Source organism: Cryptomeria japonica, chromosome 2, assembly GCF_030272615.1.
Source record: "Cryptomeria japonica chromosome 2, Sugi_1.0, whole genome shotgun sequence".
NCBI classification, from domain to species: Eukaryota; Viridiplantae; Streptophyta; class Pinopsida; order Cupressales; family Cupressaceae; genus Cryptomeria; species Cryptomeria japonica.
Genome location: NC_081406.1, coordinates 310,252,865 through 310,278,481, shown reverse-complemented (window position 1 = coordinate 310,278,481; position 25,617 = coordinate 310,252,865). Strand labels below are relative to the sequence as shown.

General features: G+C 37.0%; 1 protein-coding gene across 1 annotated transcript in view; it reads right to left on the bottom strand.

Moving 5' to 3' along the window:
- Positions 1 to 25,617, bottom strand: part of LOC131075355 (uncharacterized) — a 142,656-nt gene that overhangs the window by 99,605 nt on the left and 17,434 nt on the right. The window contains exon 2 of the mRNA XM_058012183.2: positions 18,626 to 18,687. Within this exon, the coding sequence (XP_057868166.2) occupies positions 18,626 to 18,687 (62 nt within the window). The remainder of the gene's footprint in view (positions 1 to 18,625; positions 18,688 to 25,617) is intronic.

The following is a 25,617-nucleotide window of genomic DNA, read 5'->3' as shown; positions in this document are numbered from 1 at the left end:
AGAGCGAAATCCTCCAAAAGACCTAATTCCTCACTAGAGATATTGAATGGTGGTCATGCATGGCAAGAAAAGGATTCAAAAGTCAAGTCTAAAGAAAAAGCTAAGTGAAAAAAGATGTGAATTGAGCCAAAAAGAGCAAATTCGCTCTTGCCTCTTCCAAAGGGTCCAGAGCGAATTTCTTCAAGAAGCCTTGTACCTTGCTCAAACCTTTGAACTAACCTATTCCTAAGCATTTTTTAGGGCAAAAGACTTGTTTTTAATGAGGTAAGGGTAAGAGATGCAGTTCTATGAAGGAAGAATTGAGCAGAATAGCTATTTCGCTCCTGACCCTCTCAAAGGGTCCAGAGCGAAATTCCTAGGACTCCCTATTTCACCTAATGCACTAAAAGGATATTGTTTTAAGCTAAATTGATGGCGAATGGACTTGATCATGATAAGTTAGGTTCAAGGCAAAGAAATGATGAATGGAAGATGAATGGCATTAAAGGAAGAATTTCACTCCTAGCCCTCCCAAAGGGTCCAGAGCGAATTTTCCTAAACACCTATTTACTCCTTGTTTGAGACCAAGATCTTTGTTCCTATGGCGTAGTTGAGAAAGGATTGATGTATACTTGCCTTGAGAAGTGGATTGGAGCAAAGGAAATGATGAAATTGAGACTAAATGACAAATTTCGCCCTGACCCTCTCAGAGGGTCCAGAGCGAATTTTCCTAGGACCCTCCCTTTTGCTTCAAGAATGGACTAATTTCACACCTTGGAACCTCAACTAGGACGTTATCATGCCTTGAGACAATTGAAGAAAAGAAAAAATGATGAGAAAGTGAAGAATTTGTGCAAAATACAAAATTCGCTCTTGACCCTTCCAAAGGGTCCAAAGCGAAAATCTCATTATAGGTCCTGTCCTTGGAGAGGGTCCAGAGCGAAATTAATCCTAATGCCTTCTTGTTGATGATTTAAGGTAAGAAATGCTATGTTGGAATGAATATATTATGTATGCTTAATCATCTTTTGTTTATTTTGCAGATCAACAAGACCAACTTAGAGGAAGATCACATGAGGACAAGAAGGACTTCTTCAAGCTTCATCCACATTAAGGATGCCTTAGATGCATGAGAAGGTACCCAAGGTGTTGCTAAAATCAAAGGACTTCAAGTGTTAGAACTATCCTCAAAGAGATCACAAGATATCAGAAGAAGGATCTTATAAACATTTCAAAGCAAGATGAGCTAGTAGAGAAGGTGACTTGACCATGATTTCCTATCACCATAATGCAAAATCAAGAAGGAGGCTTCATCAAGCACAGGAGAGCCAAGGAAAGGTACACCACTCATCAAGTGCATCAAAGACAAAGGAGGATCGACCAAGGTCATCACAGAGCAAGTACCAGACATTTTGAACCTTCGAGTCACCTCAAGTGATCACTTAGTTCAGCATTTGAGAAGATTTTGTTCAAGAGAGGATAAGATACCTTGGTATTTTATTCCTGTGTATGAAGTGCATAAAAAACACATCAACAACACCCTCCAAAAGGGGTCAGCTAAGTCAGCAAGGAAAAATATTTATTTAATTTAAAATACCCTTGCTATGTGGGTGCCAACTTCAAAGGGGTCGGACCCTTAAAGAATATATATATATATATATATATATTATTTTGAAATGTATATCAAGGAGGTTGGCCTTCTTGTGAGGCATAAAAAATATTTTATTTATTTATTTTAAATCCCCCAAATGGGGCAACTCAGAAAGGGAGGTTGGCTCCATAAAGATCAATAAACTTTCTTTTATTTACAATTATTAATACCTTCAATTTGGGCGCAGAACATGGGCAGACAACAAGGAAATAAATAATTATTTGTGCAACATAATATCCAAATCACCTCCTTCCTTGTCAAATGAAATCTCAAAGATAGTGCCATAAATTTGGCACAAACTAACCTCCATCGCTTTTGCCTTGACTTGCTCTTTGATATCAATGACAACAATCTTGGACAGCTAATTTACTCTTGACATCAATGATAAACTTGTCCGTGCCCATTTGACATCGATGACAATATTTCCAAAATTCCAACAATTCCTATTAACAATCAATCAAAGACTAAAGTCAAAGCTGGGCCACGTAAAACAGGGCCAACAAATGAAGTATTCATTATACAGGGAATAAGGCCACAAATAACCATTTATTATGGAGTTGTGCAATACCATAGCCATCATAAAGTTGAGTCTCATCCAAGTGTGCACAGCAATTAGTTGTGCCCTATTTCAGAAGGGAGCTATTTTGAGTCACTAGTCAATGCTCAAGATGTATGCAAAACAAATATGAAACATCAGAACTAGCAAAGACCATGCTTCTTTTGCAACAAAGTTGCAAGGCAACAATTAATGATGATGCTCTCAACATTCACTCAGGAGATAACCTAACCAGCTTCTAAATCTCACCTAGCCATCATTCAAAAAAAGTCATGACTAATTGAGAAATAAAGGTAACTTTGTTGAAATGAACACAACGGCATACACATTCAAATTTTAAACATTATCAACCATATAGCAAGAGAAAAACTATATGGATGTGGTCCAGATAATTGATGTGCATCTAATGTAAATTCAGTGTCCTTCAATTAAGGTGGGATTATATTTAATCAAAGAAAAATTATCACACGAGCTACCTATAGGTGGCAGTTATAAATTTGACTATACATCAAATGCTACATAAAATTTGATGTATATTGTCATTAAGTATAGCATAAAAACATGATGAGCACAGTAAACAAAAAGTACAAATAAAAAATTATTTATCATTTATCCATTATTTAGAAGAAAATTACACCTACTTTCTTATTTAGGTGCATAAACTATGGTTCAAATGTCAACTGGAAGATCCACATAACTTGTGAAGGCAGTCTTCTGCTTTTAGCAAATAGGTATTTTATGTTGGAAAGGTGTGTTGTAGACCTTGCATGATAAAATAATAATGCTAAATTGCTAATAGTGTAAATAAATATTTAAGTGTAACACAACTTAGATGTGGACATTAAATGGGTTAGGCATTCTTGGGGAGACATTATGTTGTATGTAACATTGGCATAAATATTAATTGTGGGTGTCACATAGGAAAAAGATTCAATATTGGAAAAACTTAGTACCAAATACTTAATTTGAGCTCATGGTTTTGTGACAAATGGTTTATGTAATACTCCTTAGTGGTTTTGTGCAAGTTTGTCTTTATAAAAGCAAGCACATGGATAGTTGTTGAGGTTGGCTTGTGTAACCTTTAACTTGTTGGTTAGCCTTTCTCATTTGCTTGCTCACATGAAGGAATCCAACTAGGGTACTTGATGCTTCAAAAGCTTTCATGGACAATCTGCAAATGTATTATAATCATGTTATTTGAGATAAGAAAATAAGTTGTGTGGGTGCAAAAAGAGGCTGGGCTTTTCCCTTGAGGGAGTTTTCCCAAAGTACATCTAATGTTATCTTGTGGTATGTTTGTGATTCTTTTGCATTGTGGATTATGAATATTTGTTTCGCATATTTTTCTCTCATTAGAGTTTTGTGGAAACAGTACATATTGCTGCAAATTTCCTTTTATTTTGTATTAGAGCTTGGCTGTCAAGTTGTTAGAGGAAACATCATCTTGGTTATTAGCCCTTGGTATGAGTGGATCTTATGCATAGTTAAGTAAATGGTCTTGCAGGAAAAGAATGAAAGCATTTTCAAGGTTTCACATATGTATGCAAATCTGGGTTGTTACAATTATAGGGTTTTATGGGAAATTGGCAAATGAGTCTCTTGTTTGGGCTCATTTTGTGAAAGTTATAGAAGCGAAGTTTTGCAAATGACCTTTTGGGCAAAAGCAAATGTCACCATTTAATCTAGAAGGCCCAAAAACCTATAATCCAAACAAAACTTGACCTACTTTGGAGTTCAAAATTTTAGGCCATTTTTTAGGGTTTGGAGGAATCTTCACATACCAAGTGCACACAATCATATGGAATCCATTCATGGTGCAGTTGGCAAATCTACAAATATTGACAGAATATTCCAAGCATATACCTCCTACATAGCATTACTGTCATCAACTTATAGAGGGGCACAAAATTTTAGGGTTTGTGATTGGTCAATGGTGCAAATGTTGACATTAACATAAGGGTGTAGGTTTAAAAGGAGGCAAAGCCTCTAGTCTTATTGGTGCCCACCTACCAATGTTTCAAGGTTGACTTGCCAACCCCTAGTCGCATGGGGGGCCTAACCTCTAGACACAGTCAACTCGCCAAGGCTTTTTGCTCAATGACAATGCCATCATCAGAGCTCCACCCAAGAGCCACCATGGGCCACCACCCCATCTAACTTGGCACTGCTTTCCCACAAACACAACCACCACCACCCTAATGATGCCACTAACGCCGCCACCCACAAACCATCGGATCAATGGCAAGGTACCTTGTTTTGATTGCCTAATGGAGCTAGTTTTTTTAGAGAAAATAACTTTCCACTAGGATATCAGATTTACACGTTCCTTTAGTCAATGGAAAGCTCTTTCTGAGAACTACACATTATTATGAGTGTTTTTGCCAAATTTCCTTATCTATGAAAGAGAATTGCATATAGAAGCTAGTTTTGCACTCATGGATTTGGAGGGTCATATCTTGTCCCCACAATGTCCAATTGTGAACTTCTTAGAGATAATGGAGAGCATTTTTAAAGTTCTTCACAGTGGATCGAATTTTCATGTGTTGATATGTGGTTTGTTCACTTACATTTCTATAGAGTTTTTTGATGAGTTCCTTAACTATGGGCACTTTGTGAATTTGTGGAAACCAAATCTAGAGTCGATTTAGGATTTAAGTCATGAAACTTTTACATGTTAATCTATAGTTGTCTCTATTTGACATGGTCACTGATGTAATGTTGAGACTCGAACCTATACATTGCATTGTGAGATCTAAGAGCTTTGTAGGATGTTCATACTTACATGTTGCAAAATAACTCAAATGTGGGTCGCATGTACCCCTTTTGGTGTTGATACAGATTTTGTTTGTTGGCCTTGTTTGGTCACTTGGTACATTGGTATGTTTTTCACATTGAGGTAAAGAGATGGTGTTACTTGAGATGGTTTATTCTTAGACCTATTGTTGTTGACTATGATGTGTGGGAGATTCTAGATCTCAATCTAGTAGGAGTTTGGTGTAGGTGCATTAAGGGTGGTGATCATGGTGTCATGGAGATTCTTGTATGCATAGAGATCTGAAATGGTATGGTTGTTTATGTGGATACATTGTTGGTAGTGATGGATCAATTCATAGATTGTAGATCGTGTTGTACCTTCTTGGTTTGGAGATCATGGTTCTTTATCCTTTGCAATTGTTGGTGCTGCAATTGATTGTGAGGGCCATAGGTGAACTTCGATTGGGAGATAGTTATCATGATCCTATGTATAACTCAATATCACAATTCAAAGGGAGCTTTGTAGTGATATGCATTTAGCATTAAATGATAGATGATCTTTTGTAGCGGTTGGTGGTGTCATGAGGAACTCTTAGAATATGGTTTTTGTATGCAGTGAGAGCTCATCAAAATCTTTAGTTCTATTAATAGGAGATGCTTATCTTCATGTGATTTGAAGATGTTAACAACTTGTTACAACGGAGGATTCTTAGAATCTTTTGTTGAGGTGTTGTTTATAATTTGTCAATTTCGACAAATGATCCTTGATTTAGAGAATGTATGTTATTGAGCCATGGTGAACTATTGAGTACTAGTTAGATTTGTGTCATGATACAAGAGCTCTTGGGAGCAAATATGATCTTTAGAGACATAATCTTCTTTTGAGGAGATGTAGATCACAACATCATGGTGAGTTCCTAAATTTGCAATTGGGGCTTTAACAATAATTTGAGGTAATCCACTAGATGAGTGTTGTGATCACTTTTCCTTATGAGCTTCTAGTTATAGTGGTGTTGCAATTAGAGTTCAATTAGTAATAGATGTTTAGTTGTACAGCTATATCAGATTTGGGTGAGGCTAGAGATCTCTTGTTTCTTGGAGATTGTGTTGAGACAGTTACTCTCAGATGAGGTTTTAGCAAGAAAACTAAACAGCCTACACCTAGAGTTGGATATCAGTTCAACATCGACCTATTGAGGAGTTTGTTCATACAAAGAGTCGTGTGGCTTATTGTATCCTAGAAGGAGCAATCTCATTCCCCACTCTTATTCCTCGTGGCACTAAATGACTTTATTGCCCACCTAATTTTCAAATGCATTTATTCTTTGGCTTATCTTCTCATGTGTGCTTGAGTCTTGAGCTATGGATGTTGGTTCAAAGTACTTGTTTGAGGAGTAGATGCATGGTTATGCTTTGTTATCTCCTCATGTTTGGATCTTAAGTTTTTTTGAGGTCAATGTGTATTGATGAGAAAAGGATAAGGTTAGTTGTTTTGGGCATATTCCCTTGTTGTGGGAATGGTGGTCTGATCTTCCTTTGGTTGGAAAGCCTTACATTCTAATTAGTTTTTTGATGTATAGTATGTTTGACATTGTTGAACAGTTGGATGTTAACAAGGATTTTCTATTTAAGGTTATGTGAAGGAGATCTTATTTATCATAGCTTTATCACATTGGTGTTGGTGGGACATTGTACATGGTTTTTATTTGCAAGTTCTTTTTTGATGGTCTAGTGCTTCCTCCTAGAGATTCATGTTCACAACACTAGAGTTGAGTATTCATGTTCACATGACAATGGAGTTGTTTCCTGTGAAGTTATTGAGATCAAAATGGAGGCTCTTTTATCTCTTTCTTCTATGTTGTGAAGAACTTGGGAGAGGGCTATGGAGATTGTTAATTTTAACACTTTCAGATTGATATAACTTAGAATTTATAACTTAGTTTCTAATTAGTTAGTTTAACTGAAAGAAAATGGCAATATATAAATGAACAAGTTGAGAGCAAGACACAATTACCCTGGGAAAACCTCCTAGGAGGAAAAACCCAGCCAAAAAAGATCCTTAGATCTGATTATGGATTATAGTTATGTAATCAATACAACACTTATCTCTGGTATTTGCAGATTCAGATGTTGCTGTCCAGAAGGTGCCTTCAACATTCACTCGCTGTCATATGCAGAATAGATACTGCTGCTCCCTTCTTCAGATTGTAGGCTTCTAAGAATTATGTTGTGTATGACCCTTGAATTGACAGTCCTTCAATTAGTGCTTTGCTGGATATTGATGGCTGGTAGACCTCCAATTAGTTTGTTGTGCAACCTCCAATCAGCTTGTTGTACATACCCTTGAATGTTGTCAAATACCCTAAGGTGAATTTCGCATCTTCAAATGGTGAATGAGGTTGCTGCTTGAAGTAAACTGAAGTTCGCACTATATATGAATTTCGCATCAGATGGGAGAGCTTGTATTTTTGCTTGAGTGAATAACAAATGAATCTTGATCTTTATTTATATGGAGCGAACTCCTTAACTAGGTCGGCTTTTCCAATAATTAAACTTTTAATTATTTCCTTTTAACTGCCTTGTTAATAGGGTCGGCCCTATTGGATAGCACGCTGAGTGTTTATTTGATGTAGCGTGGGGGATAGGGCCACGTTGGAGGGAAGAGGGGCCAGCCCCTTTTTGGGCGGATTCCAATGTTGCCCAAGGCAATATGAATCCGCCCTTCCCTAATTAATATCAACAGAGACTACTACAAAGAGAGTTATGTTGACGTGGTTTAGTTTGTAGGTTTGCAAATCTATGTATGTTCTTTGGTACCAGATGATATTGATGACATTAGCTCCACCATTCTTGTAAGTGTTGTTGGTAGACTTTTGGTTGCCTTGAATGATTTCAGATTTGCCATTATTCCAAGATGTATAGGTGTCCTTTGTTAGATTTCTCATTAAACTATGGTGTTGAAACTCTTCAAGCTTTTTTCTCACACATCTATGTGTGTTACCTATTAGAATAATATCTTTATCTCTGTGTTATTAATGGTCATTTAAGTTGTTTCTAATTTCGCCTCTAGTTAACGATTGTTTCTTTTAGAAACATCGTTTTTGTAACTCTATTTAAAGGAGCTTTGTCTCCTTGATTAATTGAACATCAATTCTTTGAAATCCATATGCTTTTGCATCTATATTATGGTATCAGAGCCTTGGTTATTTTCGAAATAATTTTTCACAGTTTTTTTTGAAAAATTTCTTTGTTTATTCGAAATTGCTACTTTGGCAGTTCGTTTTGGCTGCAGCTACTAGGGTTTTCAGCTATTTTCTGGCTATTTTCTGCCCTCTCTCGCGACCCATCTCTCTTGCATTTCGCGCGACCACGCAACGCGATTTTTTTTCCGCCTACAAATTTTTTCAGCCATTTTTTGGACGGAAATCTGCATTTTCGACTAGGGTTTTTTCCCTTCAGATCAAGTTGAAAAAAATTTCCGATTGCAAATTCTTGGTGGGTTTTTCGAGATCTCAACTGGGTCGTCATCATAATTTTCTAGGTACCTCGATTTTCGAGCCAGCGGATCCAAATTCCGACAGAAGATTCATTCTGGGTTTTTAGCAAGGATTTCTGGGTTGTCTTCGGATTTTTCTAGGTCAGTCGGAATTTTTTTCTTGAAATTCGTGCCCACCGAACTCCTTTTTTTAAAGTTTGTACCTGCATCTGCCTTTGTTTCTGCATTGGGATTCCTTTTTTTTTAATTCCATGCCAACGCCTCTTCTCAGTTTTTCGTTTTCCGTGCATTGGGAAACGTGCAAGATGGTGTCATTGACCAAATTGATGTTGGAAGGTAGTCAGGTTTTGTGCACTTAGCATCTTCTCAGTACCTCGTTTTTCATCCCTCGAAAAGCGTGAAGATGGCTTATGGGCATCGATGTTTGTTTCGGTTTTTAATATTTTTTTACCTAAAAAAAAAATTCTGATGGTTTTAATATTTTTTCCCTTAAAAAAATCTATGGATTTTAATAATTTTATCCTAAAAAAATTATCTATGGGTTTTTAAATATTTTTTGTCCCTGTAAAAAAAAAAATCACGAGGGTTTATGATTTTTTCCTCAGAAATTGTACTTGGTTGCAGTCTGTTTTTCGTCGCACCTGGAGTTGTTGTGCGAACATCTGCACTAGTCTCTTATTTGCAGTCTATTTTCAGGCATCTTGTTCATCTGCAATAGTTTAGAGGGTTTGCCGATTTTTTCCTCAAAATCGTGACAACTGTTCTTGGTGTGTCTCTAGTTACAGGGAGGAACAATTCTCCAACATCTGGTTGGACAGTTGGTGTTGTTTCGGGTATCTCCAGAAGTTCTGCAGTTTCTGGGAGGGTTGGTGGCAGACTAATCTCAAGTGGCAGAGTTAGTGGCAGGCTCTTGTCTTCTGTTGCAACATGTTCTGAGAAGAAGGGGGCAACCTTCTCTGTTATTTCTCTTGGTAGTTAGAACGATGACCATTAAGGGAGAGTATTAGAATAATATCTTTCTCTGTGTTATTAATGGTCATTTAAGTTGTTTCTAATTTCGCCTCTAGTTAACGATTGTTTCTTTTAGAAACATTGTCTTTGTAACTCTATTTAAAGGAGCTTTGTCTCCTTGATTAATTGAAGTTGTTGGTAGACTTTTGGTTGCCTTGAATGATTTCAGATTTGCCATTATTCCAAGATGTATAGGTGTCCTTTGTTAGATTTCTCATTAAACTGTGGTGTTGAAACTCTTCAAGCTTTTTTGTCACACATCTATGTGTGTTACCTTGGAGGGCTCCTTTATGTAGGACAATGTATATACAAGGACTTGTGCTCGTGGTTTGGGTTGGATATATTGATGGCAAAAATTCTACATGTGATGATGAGTATACCTTGGTTTTGAGTTATAGATAGTTGGATATATGAGCAACTAGTTATGGTTGATATTCCAGCTATGTTGGTGAGTTCTTGGCAACTACTTAGGCCTATTTGTTACCATTGGATTTTGTGTTTGTGTTTGGATATCAATTTGATGCAAGATTCAATCATGCTTCTATGTGATATTGTGTCATCACCTTTGGATAGGATTTTATATTTTCTGGATTGGCACTTGGATGTTTTGATGATACATGTTGGCTATAAGGATTGAATTTGCTTTTAACTCCTCATGCAATGCATACAACAAGTGGGGAAATGTTGGGAAAGGTGTATCGACACCTTGCATCATAAAATAATAATGCTAACAATGCAAAATAAATATTAAATTGTACTGTATCTTTAAAATGTGGACATCATAATGGGTTTGGCATTCTTGGGGATACATTATGTTGTATGTGACATTGGGATAAATATTTAATGTGGGTGACACATTGAAAAGATACTTAAAATTGAGAAAACTTGGTATCAAATATTTAATTTGGCGTATAGTGAGCTCATGGTTTTGAAACAAATGATTTATTTAATATCACTTAGTGATTTTGTGCAAGCTTGTCTTTATAAAAGCAACCACGTGTAGTTGTTGAGGTTGGCTTGTGTAACCTTTGGCTTGTTGACTAAGGTTGGATTGAGCATCTCTTATAGGTTGCATATGTGAGTAGAGAAAACATGGATTGGGATGCATGGCTACATGGTCCTAATTTGCTTGTTCACATGGAGGAATGCAACTAGGGTGCATGATGCTTCAAAAGCTTGCATAGAGACTCTATAAGTGTATTGTAATCTTGTTATTTGAGATAATACATTAAATTGTGTGGGTGCTTTTGGAGGCTGGGTTGGTCCCTTAAGATGGTTTTCCCAGGGTACATCTGCTGTTATCTTATGATATGTTTGTTATACTTTTGCATTGTGGATTCTAAATACTTCTTTAGCATATTTTTCTCTCATGAAGGTTATGTGCAAATGGTATATATTGCTGCAAATTTCCTTCCATTTTATAGCCAACCTGTTATTAGCAACTTTTATCCTAGCTGCTAGTGGACATGTCTTTTCGAATAAGTGTTAGAAATACACAAGTATCATATGGGGTCAAACACTTGAGCCTCCTGTCCCAATGTGACATCTCATTTAAATTTAGATTATAACCTTTAGCATGTCATGAATACTTATTTGAGTCGAAAGATCCCAGCATCCAATAGGCTTAAATCTTTGATGACATTTATCAATCTAAATATATCAAAACATTGCCTCCCACCTGAAAGTGAGGTTGGACTCAATATAGTCATATAGAGTTTTCTATTCTCCCTATAAATAGCTTCAATTTTGACATAAGTGAAAGCTCGCAACCCTAGTAAGCCCTCATTTAATATGTATATTTAAGCCTACTCTTCAAACTTAAAACAAAGTTGAGGGCACGGGTTTAAGATTCTTATCATGTGTGTTTTGAGAAATCGTTGCCACTATTCTAACAGCAATTGTATGAGTAGTATAATTGTTACTTTGAAGATAAAGTTTACAAAACTTCAATCGTATAAAGTCCCTCACCAAATGACATCTAAAACGAGCAATAACTTAATAAATAGCATCCAGAACAAAAATAATTGGAGATTCTTACCCACTATAAACACCTTAGGGAACTACAACTTAAAAGTAGAGAAGTCTAATTCAAAAACAAATATAGGAACAAAAATCCTGGGTACAAGTATAAACCCTTTGGAAGCGGCGATGGTGGATAGAAGCTCTTGGCAGGGTTTCAGAAGGCATGAAGGCTTTCGTTACAGAGGCGGGTTAGATCGGAAATGGCCGTTGAACAGAAACTAGAACCGCGGTAACTTCAAAGATGATCGATCAAGGTTTAGAAGACAATCTTGGCCATGGAAGGGTCCGGAGACCTCTCAACAAAGAAGGCTATCAGCGGGAGCAACCACGAAAAATGACAGGGAATGGAAAAAGCAAGATTTGATGGCTATGCAGCATTAAACAACAGGCAGCAAGTCGATTTTAAAACGGTGCAGGAGAAATTTTGGAGGCCAAAACCCTCGACGGAAGCTGCAAAGGTCCTAGAGGTATGCCCGAACTCAGTTTACAGTAGAGTTTTGAACATAGAGATTTCTAATGAGGAATGGAGTGAAAATATTAGATTTCTCAGTGAACATGCTCTTTTTTTTAAATGGGGGGGCACATGGCCGTCTTTCTCTAAGATCAGAGCGTGGTGTCTTTCCATCTGGGGTGAGGGAGTCAAGCTTAAAACGTTAGAAAATGGCTTTTTTTTAGTTATATGTCTCTCTGCTTGGGAGGGGAACTAGATTTTGGATAACGGCCCCTTCTTTATGGATGGAAAGGTTTTAATATCATCAAGTGGAAACCAAATTTTAACCCTAAGGAAGAGATCATCAGTAGGATTCCAATATGGCTTAAACTTCCAGGGCTGCCTCAAGAATACAAGGATATAGAAACCCTAAGGAGAATAGGTGAAAGTCTAGGGATTTTCAAAAAAGCAAAAGAATTTATTGACTCTTAGAATTTCAGCATGATTTCAAGGATTTACATAGAATGGAATCCGGTTCATAATATATCGGACACCCTAGAAATTAAAACAGGATCAGGTATTTGGATTCAAAAAGTGGTGCTAGAAGATTTGATGGAGTCATGCCCAGACTACAAATCCTTTGCTCACCCAAAAGGGGATTGCAAAATAGGGGATAAAGGGAAGCTCAAAGAACAAAATTTTCTAGCTGAGGAAATTATAAGGTTGTCGGAATCTAATGGTTGGGAATATCGGTGGGAAGCTTTGGACTAGGGTGTGCTTCATAACTACAAACAAGGGAGCGTATTAGAGCACGACACAATCCATAAAGCCAAGCTAATGAAAGGGCTTATTGATGAAATGTTTGATTCAGAGTCCTCTACGATGGGTTTGGAGACTTTTTCAATTGTTCGCAAAATAGAATCCTTGGTTGGGGAGACCAACTATCAAGAAAATGATCCTCAAGGGCAGAATTGGGAGAAGCTTATAGACGAAAACCCCTGGGCTACTGAAGTTGGTAATAGTGTTCCAGATAAAATCATAGAGGAGAAGCATACTCGGGATGCTGATCACCTAAAACCTAGTGATGACTATATATCAAACGATATCCAAGTTGACAATAAAGATGACGAGGAAGAGACAATAGTCCCAGAGACTCGGGCAGAAAACATGGACAGGGGATTTACAAGAGATGATCAATTGCGGTCCCAAATCCAAGAAAGCAAGGCAACCTTACAAACACTTCATAATGGTCAAGACCTAGAAGAAATGGTTTTCAAAGACATTCAAATCTCTCCCATTCAAAATCTAGAGGCATCTTTTGAAGGAGTTAAAGATAGTGGAGGGGAATTGATATCATCAGATTCAAAGGGAGAATTATTTGATACCCCGGAAGGGGAGGATGAGTTAGTTTTACTTGCTCTCGGAGGGGATCTGGAAAAGAGATCTCTGGAAATGACACCTGCTCAAAATGCTAAAGTGAAAGCCGGGGAAAAGAAGAAAAGAGGACCTAAATCCAACAAAGTTAAACTGGAAATTGCAGGAAGTGTTGCTGGCCAGAGTAAGCTCAGACTGAGATCGAGAAGGGACGTGGTCTCTTCCCGGAAGCAATGAGGCTCCTTTCATGGAATTGAAAGGGCTGCAATGCCCCTGACAAGGTTAGACTAATCAAGAGATGCCTTGATCAATTTAGACCGAATCTTGTTTGTTTGCAAGAAACTAAAATTAAGATAGAGGATTTTGATACTTTTTACAGTAAATCCAAAAAATGGAAATGTGTTTTAGTGGAAGCTCAGGGAGCTTCGGGTGGTTTAGCTATTATGTGGAACGACTCCTTGGTGGAAGTCACAATCATGAGACAAGGTAATTGGTGGCAATGGATGAGAGTTTACTCTAAACAATTGCATATGCATGTGTATATGATCAATGTTTATGGTCCAAACAGCACTAATTTGAAAAAACAGCTATGGATTGATTTATCCGAGTGTCTTAAACAAGACACTGAAAATCCTTTTATTATAGGTGGCAACTTTAATGCCTTGGTCAGACCTTCAGATAAAACGGGTGGCATTGGCTGGAATAGACAGAGTAATAAAGACTTCAATTCCTTTATCACAGAATCTGGTTTAATTGAGATTCCTTTCAAGACTGGTGAATACACATGGACCAATAGAAGAAGCAGTTTTTATACATAGCTGAAAGACTAGATAGGTTTTTCATAGCTGGTGATTGGTCGTCTAGTCCTTGGACATGCACTGCAGATATTCTTCCTTTCACGAGATCAGATCATTATCCCATATGTCTCTGAGTACAAGATGAAAAAGCCTCAGATAGATGTCTGTTCAAATTTGAAGCAATGTGGCTTAGGGACAACAACCTTAGATCTTTGTTGGAGGCTTGGTGGAAGCATGTTCCTGAAAAGACAGGAAACAAAGCTTTCACTTTCTTTAAAAAACTTCAATTTGTTAAAGAACAACTAAAGAAATGGAATAGAGAATCTTTCAAGAACATTTTCAACGAAAATTTAAGATTAGAAGAAGAGTTGAAACAGCTCCATGAACAAGTCATACTACAAGGCATGGACGAATTCTCTTTTTTGAAAGAGAAGGAGCTTAACAAGGTGTACTCTAAAATTTTAGCTAGAGAGGAATCATTTTGGAGACAAAAATCCCGTGAGACTTGGCTGAAGGAAGGCGACAGAAACACCAAATTTTTCCACACGTCAGTTAAGGTGAGGAGAACCCATAATAAGATTTTTTCAATTAAGAATATGGAGGGAGATCTGCTAACAGATCAGGAATCCATTAACAAGGAGGCCATTAGTCACTTTTCTAAGTCTTTCAATGGAGAAGTGTTATTAGACAAGGATCTACAATCCAATATGGACATCATCCCTACCTATGTGAAGGAACAGCATAACTGGATGTTATTGAGTGTTGTGTCAATGGAGGAGGTGAAATCTACAATTTTTGGTATGGGATCTGACAAAGCTCCAGGCTTGGATGATTTCCCTGCCCTCTTTTTTCAAAAATTCTGGGACATTTTGGCTAGTGATTTGTGGGAAGTTGTGGACGAATCAAGAAAGGGTGGCTTTGTCCTTAAGGATTTCAATAACACATTCATAGCCCTAATACCAAAAAAGGAGAATATCTCTACTTTCAATGATTTTAGGCCTATATCCCTATGTAATACGGTCTACAAAGTGATTTCAAAGGTGATAGCAAATAGATTGAAACGAATTTTGGAGGAGGTTATTTCCCCGGAATAGAGCGGGTTTGCCATCATTCCTCAAAGCCTCATCCCTAGGAGGGAGATGTTTGGAAGAAGTGTTGATAATCTCTTCTCGCACCAAAACTGTCCTCATGGGTTGGACCAATTTTGGGAGAGGTTAAATCATAGCTATGGATGAAAGGAAGACATAGGATATCATCATATGCATAGAAGGGAACATCATGAACATCTTGGATAAAACTTGAAATTGAACTAGCGAAGGAGGATAACAACTCCATTTAACCAAATGATCAAACAAGATACTCATATCCCATATTAATCGATCAATGTTCAACCAATGTATGCAATAAAATTATGCAAAATCAGATTTAAAATCAGAAGATATGCAAGTGTAAGAAGAGTCGGGTTCACCAAAATGTAATGTGGTGGAAATGGGACTCGCTAGTCTAACATGCAAACTAGGAATCAAACCCAATCCCATCAATTACATTGGAGAACAACCAAAAAGCCCAACTACAAACCCTTGGTAGAGCTAGGAACTTGGTGGATTTGATTGTTCTCTTTTGTTGATTTAATTGATTGGATAAGATAGATGCAAAGAACAAGGCTAAATAGTCTAAAAGTGGCAATGATCAACTAAATAGGCAAATACAAAACTCGTAATTAGAGAACAAGCCCAGATCTAGAAAGGGGATGCAGAGAGGAACTTGTCATAGAAATCTAAGCTCAAAATGGGTGGACCATGTGGCTAAGTGCCATAGTCCTTACAAGTGTCCAAGTGCAGAACAAGGATCCAATAGAGCTCCCAAACTATCCTTGGGTCAATTTTCTGGCTAAAATGCCTAGACTATGGCGCTAGGCACCCTAGTCCTCTTTTCTGTTGAACTTTGTCTTGTCGCCTCTGTCTTTATCAGTATTGTACTCATGTACCCTCGGTCGAAACCTGAAACCTGATTTTGAACCTTGATTTGCACAAAAGGAGAAAAAAATGGTGTTGAATTTTATAGGGGCTTGTCTTAATCAAACCCTAGGTTGGACTCAACACTACAACAATGATAACAAAGAAATAGAAATCTGAAGTGAGATACTTGAATGGAAATGATTAATTGAAATGATTATACCTTCAATTGATGATGCAATGCTCTTAGGATAAGTCATCCATGTGTTAATGCAATAACATAAATCATCATAAAGTCATCATGATAACATAATTGATGATGCCTTGTTGTAGCTTACTACTCCTTAAGCTCAGATCTGCTTTTGGAGAAGAATAATTGCTCTTGAATTGGAATGATAGAATAATAGTTAGATGAAGAAATGAATTTTAGGGATGATGCCTTATATAGGGTTATCAAGGTAAATTCATCTTTTGGCTGACTTAAAATGATTATTTTCACATATTGAAGATAGATCTATAAATGGCAAGGAGATCATATTATCCTCTTGAAATTTTAGTCAAAAAGTGTCGAACTAAGTGGCTAAGCCACACAGTCCCAACAAAATAGGCCTGAATTTTAAGGGTCACCAAATGATAGGGCTGTGACACGAAACCTGTAATTCATATGAAAAATGATGATATTTAAGTGGGGGAAAAAGTGCATTGAACCTTAAAATGAGATAGGACCCATATAAGGTTAAAATGTAAGGGCACACTTAAAATAAGGGCCTAAATAAGAAAGTGTTGATGTCATAAAGTAAATAGGACTTATAATATTGAATTAAATAATTTTAATGCATGAAATGGTCCGAAAATACTTAGAGGAATGGGAAAATTAAAATAAGTGCTAAGGAGAGTATGAAATTGGACTCATAATTAAAGGAGTACGATTTACGACAATATCTATTTTGTAATATTATGTTAAAGAAACAAAAAAATAAGAATTGGTTAGTGCTACATCAAATGAAAAAGCATGTTTTTCCCCATTTTTTCTTAATTTATTCCAAGTGATTGAATTTCATTCAATTTGGAGTCATGTTCCTATTGTATTTAAAGTTGTTTTGATATTAGATACAGTAAAAGAACTTTTTTTCTTACAATTTTCTATATTTCAATGATTTTTTAAATTCGCCAAGTTTTAGTGACTTTTCACCAAGCTTTGGTTCCATGTCCAAGTCAAAATTTGGCTTGCCAACTCCAACTCTCAATGCAATACACCATACTTTGCTCTCCAATCTTGTTTAATTACAGACATTTCCAAATGCTGCCCTCTTTGAGTACTAAAGGCCAACTTATTCCCTGTGATACACTTATCACAAAAGAATGGACTGCTTATAGAGGTGTACTCTTCCAATTGCAAGAAGTCCCCGAGGGTCACAGCTTCCCTCAATCCTAGTAGAGCTACAATAGATAAGCCGACCAATATATTGCTCAATAACTTTCTCGCAATCTTGTTTCATTACAGATGTTTCAAAATGCTACCCTTTTTGAGTACCTAAGGCCAACTAGTTTCCAGGGAAGCACTCATCACAAAACAATGAACTGCTCAAAGAGGTGCAATCCTCCAACTGGAAAACGTCCGCACTATATAAAACAGGGTTTCCCCAGGTCAATATTGAAGTAACAATAAGTTCATTTTACGTCTGTTGCAATCAATTCCCAAAGAAAAACATAGATGCTATTATAAGAGCTATAAAAGAGAAAGGAGTTCCATTTGGAAAATAATTTATTCTATGCTGGTTAATATCAGTTTAAAACTTTAAATGACATTTTCCTACCAGCTCATCAGTTGAAAAGGTACCCCTTATGCAGTGTTTACTTGATGATCATTGGAACAAAATAATATACCCATATCCAGTAATTATTCTAATTTCACACTAAAGATATGAGCATCTCCTTGCAAGCGAGTTCTATAGTGCACAAGGATGGAAGCACAATTAATGCTTTGAACTCAACTATTTTGAATGACAGAAGAGTTCTTATACTAATCTTTTACCAAGTTGTAATAGAGACCTAGCTCTCATAACATGCTTGTTTACAGGATGAGTTTAAAAGGCTCAAATCAGATACTATCCAAGTTGTAATAGAGACCTAGTTCTCATAACATGCTTGTTTACAGGATGAGTTTAAATGGCTCAAATCAGATACTATCCTATAATGCCACCGTACCCTTCAACTTGAAACTTATTTATGTGCTGCTGAGAATTTTTCATTGCATCCCTTTTCTCATAAACTAATACTTATGGACATTGAGTAATGTTTGTTATGTACCAAGTTGCAAAACAATAAATCTTGAGTTTATTATTCAAGTAACATGAACAAAAAATTTACAATAAAAATAATTACGTACTTTTGCATGGTCTTCAGAGAGAAATGAGATCATGCCAATATAACTTTTCAAAACTAAAAAAATTAAGACAATATAAAGTTAAACTAATTCAATGGAGTGACAGATATTATAATATCATATCAAATTTAACATTTCAGAAGCAATGAATGGAACGAATAACTTGACATTGCAACAAAATAGAGTTAAAGCCAAGCAACGTGAAGATACTTACAAAACAAGAGGTCCCCAATGTCCTAATCTTGTATCAATCCAAACCAAAAAGTTTTTTAACATCTGCAACATAAGAGGTGAATTTTTAGTAACACAAAGAATTTGAAAGAGCGAAATGAAATTTTCTAATCAAGTATATGGATGACAAAACAAAATCAATTATTCAGAATAAAAGCCTTTTACTTGCATTCTATTATTTGCTACAGTCATACTATTGATTTTTCCAGAGATGCTCTTTATATTCAAACACTATACTAAAAAGACCTAATTATGAATCATATAATTAGACATTAAAAGAAAACGAAATTTCCCTAACATTATAGAAATTAATGAGCCATAACAGACATGCATTATGAAAAGGCTCACTTTGATGCCTCAATTCATGCACAGTTCTTAAGTTAATAAATTAAAGTTTTGAACTAGAAAAAAGGTGTCCACATAATCTTTTAAAGTTGCCCACTTTGGGTGCCTAATAAAGATAAATGGAGTCAGCAATTAAAGATAAATTTTCAAGCACCCCAGATATAATCATTAAAGCTCTACCTAGACATGGAAAATGAAAGTTGAAAATGAAGGAATTGGCCACACCAAAAAACAGGTCAAATGGAAGATGCACAGACACCAAAGCCTCCATCACTGACACATAAAATATTGCATGAAGCTCTTGCTAATTATGCTACACAAGGAATTGATGATAAGGGCACCCCATTTTTACGGGAGTATTCTCTTTTCTTGGAATCACCATCTTCTTTAATGAAAGTATTCAGAAATTTATTTGATTCAATAGAAGAATTTTTTTCTTCTTGCTCAACAGTTTACCCATGGATGAAAGGTACTCCAGATTTGTTTGAGCTGGTGCTTTGCAGAATCCTGGTAAGATTGGAAGTGTTTAAATCCTATAATTTTTGGGAGCAAGCAGCTTATCTGTGTCTAACTTCTGCTGTGGTTCCCCCTCAACTTGGCATTCCTCATGAATGGGATAGGGGTGTATGTTTCTTGATTTCATGCAAGCAGCCTGTATCATTTCAACTGATTACTTGTCAAAGTTGACTGTGTGAGTATCAGTTTTGTTTACTTCTGTTTTTAAATGACCTTAATCGGAATTTCAAGTTAATTTGGAGCCATGTTACTGATTCTTTTTGGTTTCCCCATTGTTTAACACAAGCTACGACCCACTCCCTAACATCCTAAAGCAATGTGGGCAACCAGATTCCTGCCAGTTGAACATTTCAGAATGATCAAAATATATCCAAGAAAGACGCATACACAGATCTTACAGAAGTAAATAAAAATCTAATAGCATGCACAGAAGATTTGCACGGTATCGATAGCAGAATATAGCAGAGATGACAAAACCAGATCTTGATATAACTGGGAAATAGATGAAATATGCAGATCTCAGTTCTGTAACAGATAATAGATAACAAATGCCAAAGAAAAGAATGAAATCAAAAGCCACTTTAACAGTGCAATCTTCCAAATCTTTTGATTAATATCAAAACACATGATGCCTGGTCCTTATATATAGCTAACACTAGGTTGGGGCAACCCAAAAGTCTTAATAAGATGAATAACCTACAAATCATAAATTTAGGGATTTAATTAAAAGTTATGCATGCCACAGGTCATCCATGTTGATGATATAGCGTCGGTAGAAATCCTACAGGCTGACTCAGCAAGATCAAATGTGTGAATGGCCTATTGGCCTTACACATTTGATGAATCTATCAGCTTATATTAATCATTTAATATCTTTATTAAGTCACATATGCATTATCAGGTTTAATGATTAAACATACATTATCGAGTTTGACTTATCGGATTTGTTTCAAAGGGGCAGACTTTTGGTTAAAGTCCGCCACCCCTCATTTGAAGGCATGCGATGCTTCATGAAGGTCGTGCCTCCTTGATGAGAGCCGACTCTTGGATATCTCCTTTCGACGGATATATATGGACGTGGTCTTCCCTCTTTGGAACAGAGATCAGACAGCAAGTTCGATCATAATCAGGCAGATCGAATTCATGTACAAGCAGATCAATTGATGGTGAGAAATTTATGTAGCGTGCTTGGGGGTGACGATAAGAGCTTATCGTCTATGGTTGGGAAGGCAACAGATCTGATGTTTGCCTGTGGTTAACGAGCACTACCTTAAAATCAACAATCCACTCTCTAAGGCAATATCATACAGGGTCATAACAAGCTCCCCCTCTTTGAACCATGTAATGTTGCTTTGCAACAGAAAAGATAGGTGTTAGGATTTAGGTAACCTTTTGCAAATGACGCCTCTGACAATAACAACTTCTGCCGACGCCTCTGACAGTAACAACTTCCGCCGAAGATATGATTCTTTGATAATAGCTGTATGGACTTCTTCTACCACAGATATTAGAAATTCTTCCTTATACAGCATTCTTTTCTTCTTACCTACCAAAAAAAAACATTCTTTTCTTCTCCAGGTTAGGAATGTTCTTTGTCTATGCCCTGGTAATAGCAGCTTCTTTGGTATAGAATAAATCCATATTGGCTGTCCTGTTCTTGGAGCAATAATTTGCCGTGACCACCAGGATGATGCCATTGAAACGTCAATATTTTGGTTATTGTGTCAACCCTTTGCAAAGTGGCCAAATTTATTACACACTCAATAATGGATCTGGTCAACAACTGATACTGTATTCAACACACCTATCACTACAACCCTGTTTCTTCTATCTTTCACCATGTCATAGATTTGGAAACCCATTAATGCCCCTTTTGATGCGGATAAATCAGTTTAACAACATTTTTAAGTTTTTGTTATTCAGATTCTACATGCAGTCCTTGACAGTGTGCCCAGATACTCTTCATATCTCATAGAAATGATTGTAGCAACAATTTGTGCTCATATGCCCCTCAACTCAGCATTATGTGCAGCAAATTTCCTTTTTGGTCTTTTCAGCTTCCTCCTTTAAATCCTTAATATCACATCATATTTTTCCACAAGATGGTTATAGAAGACAATAAGGTAGGATCTTTATCGCTGGTTTTGTCTTAACTTGGTAGATTCATTCCCAATCATAAGCATAACTATATGTTATCCGAGGCAATTTCTTTAACTTAGGGTGATATTTTGGTTGCAAATAGCCAGAAAGGTTCTAACTTAGAGATCAAATTCTTCTATTAGTAGATTATATTTCTTGAGAGTGTCATTCTTTCCTTGCTTCATATAAAAGATCTCAATGACAATCTCCTTGTTTTCCTCAAGCAACTTGAACTAGTTTTTTTAAATCTCATCACAATTTTGATAAAGTATACAACTTATTTTGTTCCATATAGCAATCATTGGCTACCCCTCATGGTGTTCCAAGTAATGTCAAACATATCATATCATTGAACAAGGGTCTGAATTACCATCCCCATAAACTTAGGCATCTTACTACATCTCAGTCAATTCCATTTATGTTATTCCTCTCCAATTGAGTAAACTCTAACTTCCCTTCTTTGTGCTTCCAGTCCTCTCCTCAACTAATAAAATTGTGTGTCACACACACGCTGAAATCCCTAGTACAACTAGTTTCAATTACCACACATCAATCCCCAATGCTTTGAGCAGTGATTGCAACCTCTTCCGCCAATTTGTCATTCAGTGCCATACCTCTATAAATACATGATCAGCAGTTAAATGTGGAGAATCTAAAGAGCTGTCATACAAGAAATAAAGTATTGAAATGGAAAGATTACAACATAGGACACAAGATTCATCCCAGAAAAACCTCATGAATAGTAAAGAATCTGAAGAGGTACTTATGAGATTTAAGGAATTCAAAGCTCAAGTAGAGAACATATCCAGGAAGAGGATCAAAGTCTTGAGATCCGATAATGGAGGAAAGTACACCCCCGGTAACTTCCATAATTTTTGCATTGAAGCTGGGATTAAGTGGGAGTTTTGTGTTCCCTATAATCCTCAACAGAATGGTGTAGCGGAAAGGAAAAATAGAATTATCGTGGAAACATCCAAAGCCATGATCCATGATCAAAATCTTCAAACTTCTTTTTGGTCTGAGGCTTCTAGAACTGATGTCTATGTTCAAAATAGATGCCCTCACTATATTTTGGAGAATAAGACACCCGAAGAAGCATTCACAAGGGTGAAGTTGGATGCAAGTCATTTGAGGATCTTTGGTTGTCCAGTGTATATTGTATATACATATACCCAAAGATAAAAGGACAAAGTTGGAACCTTCTCGCAAGAAGGGAATATTTGTAGGCTATAGTGAAACATCAAAAGCCTAGAGAATCTATATTCCAGGGCAGAAATTGATTGCGTTAAGTAGGGATGTGACATTTGAAGAGGATGTTGCATTCAAAAAATCCAAGGGCATCCATGAGATAGATAGTGAAGATCAAGAGCCTCCTCAAAATATGGAAGATGACCATACTCCTGAGATTGAAAGGGAGAATCATGAACCTGAAGAAAATGATGATCCAAATGAACCCTTGAAACCTACTGATGGGCCTACTGACATTGTGATTGGTAAGAAAAGATCTCTTTGGGCGAGGAAAATGATGCAAGAGGCTGAAAAATTTGCAGCCCCAAGAGGAACATTTAGAGAAAGTAAGAGACCTCATAAGTTCTCTAGCTATGTTGCATTGATGAGTAGAATCATTGAATCAAAACCTACCAGTGTTGAGGAAGCTACTAGTCAACAGGTTTGGAAAGATGCCATGGTAGAAGAGTATCAATCAATTCTAAAGAATGATGTTTGGGACATTGTACCTAGACCGAAAGGTAGATCTGTTGTTTCTTCTAAATGGCTCTTTAAGATCAAACACACTGTTGATGGTAATATTGAGAAATACAAGGCTAAGTTTGTGGCTAGAGGATTCTCTCTAAAGGAAGGAATTAGTACGAGGAAACCTCTGCTCCAGTTGCCCGATATACTTCGGTCAGGACCATCATTGCTATTGCAGCATCTAAAGGATGGAAGATTCACCAAATGGAGGTAAAGACAGTTTTTCTAAATGGTGTAATCGAGGAAGAAGTATATATTGAGCAACCTGAAGGATTTGTGGTACATGAGAAGGAGTCTCATGTTTGCAAGCTGAAGAAGGCATTGAATGGCCTTAAGCAGGCTCCACGTGCTTGGTACGAAAGGATTGATCGTTACCTAATAGGCTTGGGCTTCTCCAAGAATGATGCAGATTCAAACTTGTACTTCAAGGTAATTAATGGGGAAGCATTAAATCCTAATTCTTTATGTTGATGACTTACTTATCACAAGAGAAGATCATCTTATTATCAAATGCAAGGAGTTAGCTTTTGAATTGGAGATGAAGGATCTTGGTTTATTGCACTAATTCCTTGGGTTAGAAATTTGGTAGAAATCTGATCGGATCATTCTAAGTCAAGGGAAGTACACCATTGACATTCTAAAGAGATTTGGTATGATGGATTGTAAATCAATGTCCACACCTATGGAGACCAGCTTGCATAAGTTAAGAGAGGTTGCAGCTATTTCAGATCTGGTGGATTCTACACTATACAAGCAGACGATTGGGTCCTTGATGTACCTAGTCAATACTAGACTAGATATTTGCTATGCAGTAAGTGCACTTAGCCAATTCATGTGTGAACCAAAGCAAATACATCTAGTTGCAGCAAAACATATTCTGAGATACTTGCGCGGCACAGTTGGATATGGCTTGAGATATTCTTCTGATGTGGACTTGAAGCTGCATGGATATACTGATTATGATTCGGCAGGGTGTGTCACTAATCGGAAGAGCGCCTCTGGTTGTTGTTTTAGTTAGGGTTCTGCCATGAATTCTTGGTGCAGCAGGAAATAGTCTTCAATGGCACTAAGCTCTACATAGGCTGAGTATATTGCAGCATGTGTGGGAGCACGAGAAGCAGTGTGGTTTCGAAAGCTTCTTGCAGGATTGTTTGGGCAATCCTTAGAGCCTACTATTATCCATTGTGATAATCAAAGTTGTGTAAAGCTTTCTGTCAATCCCGTGTTTCATGACAGAACAAAGCATGTGGAGATCAAGTATCACTATGTTAGAGACATGGTGGAAAGGAATGCTATTCAGTTGAGATACATTAGTACTGATGGACATATGGCAAACATTCTCACCAAGCCTCTCTCCAAGGATAAAGTTTGCGTACTTTCGAGATAAGCTTGGTATAGTGTAGAATGAAGCCCTAGTTGAGATTGAGTCTCAGCATCATTGATCTATTTATATTCTTCTCTTTGAGAGAGAAGTTTAAAGTGTAAGCTCTTGCTAATGCATTTCTCTTTGAGAGAGATTTGAGGTGAAAGCCCTTAATTCCACGCTCTAAGATGAGTCATGGTGGATGTCATGTGTGTGATGCCATGACAACATCACGTGAGAGAGTCCATGATGATTTTCTTGTACTCGTGTGTTCGCCCTCCAGGATGAGATATGGTGAATATCATTGTGAGGTGACGATCTCACAATGATGAACACTTGTGCATTTTACCATCATTGTGAGGTGACGATCTCACAATAATGGTTCTATTCTTACACCATCCATGGGAGAAGCCATGATGGTTGATATCACGGTGAGGTGATATCTTTCCTTTCCACATATGGGAGTAGCCATTGTGGTCAGCTATCACGATGAGGTGATAAGCTTCCTTCATTCACATGAGTGTAGTTATTGTGTTAGTCATCACGATGAGGTGATGTGACTTGTATAGAAGGATTCCTCCCTAGCTAAGAGGGAGTGTTGATAATATATATAGCATCGGTAGTAATCCTACAGGCCGACTAACTAAGACCAAATATGTGAATGGCCTATCGGCCTTACATATTTTGTAAACCGATTATTAACTGTCACCATGCTTTATACACTTCGTTTTTTTCTTATATGCATGATTAATAAGCAAACTAATATTATTTAAATTGGTATGTGTATAACCAATTGGGCCTTGATTAAATGTTTGTTAAGTGGCCGACTTATGGTGAAAGTCCGCCATGTCTTATTAGAA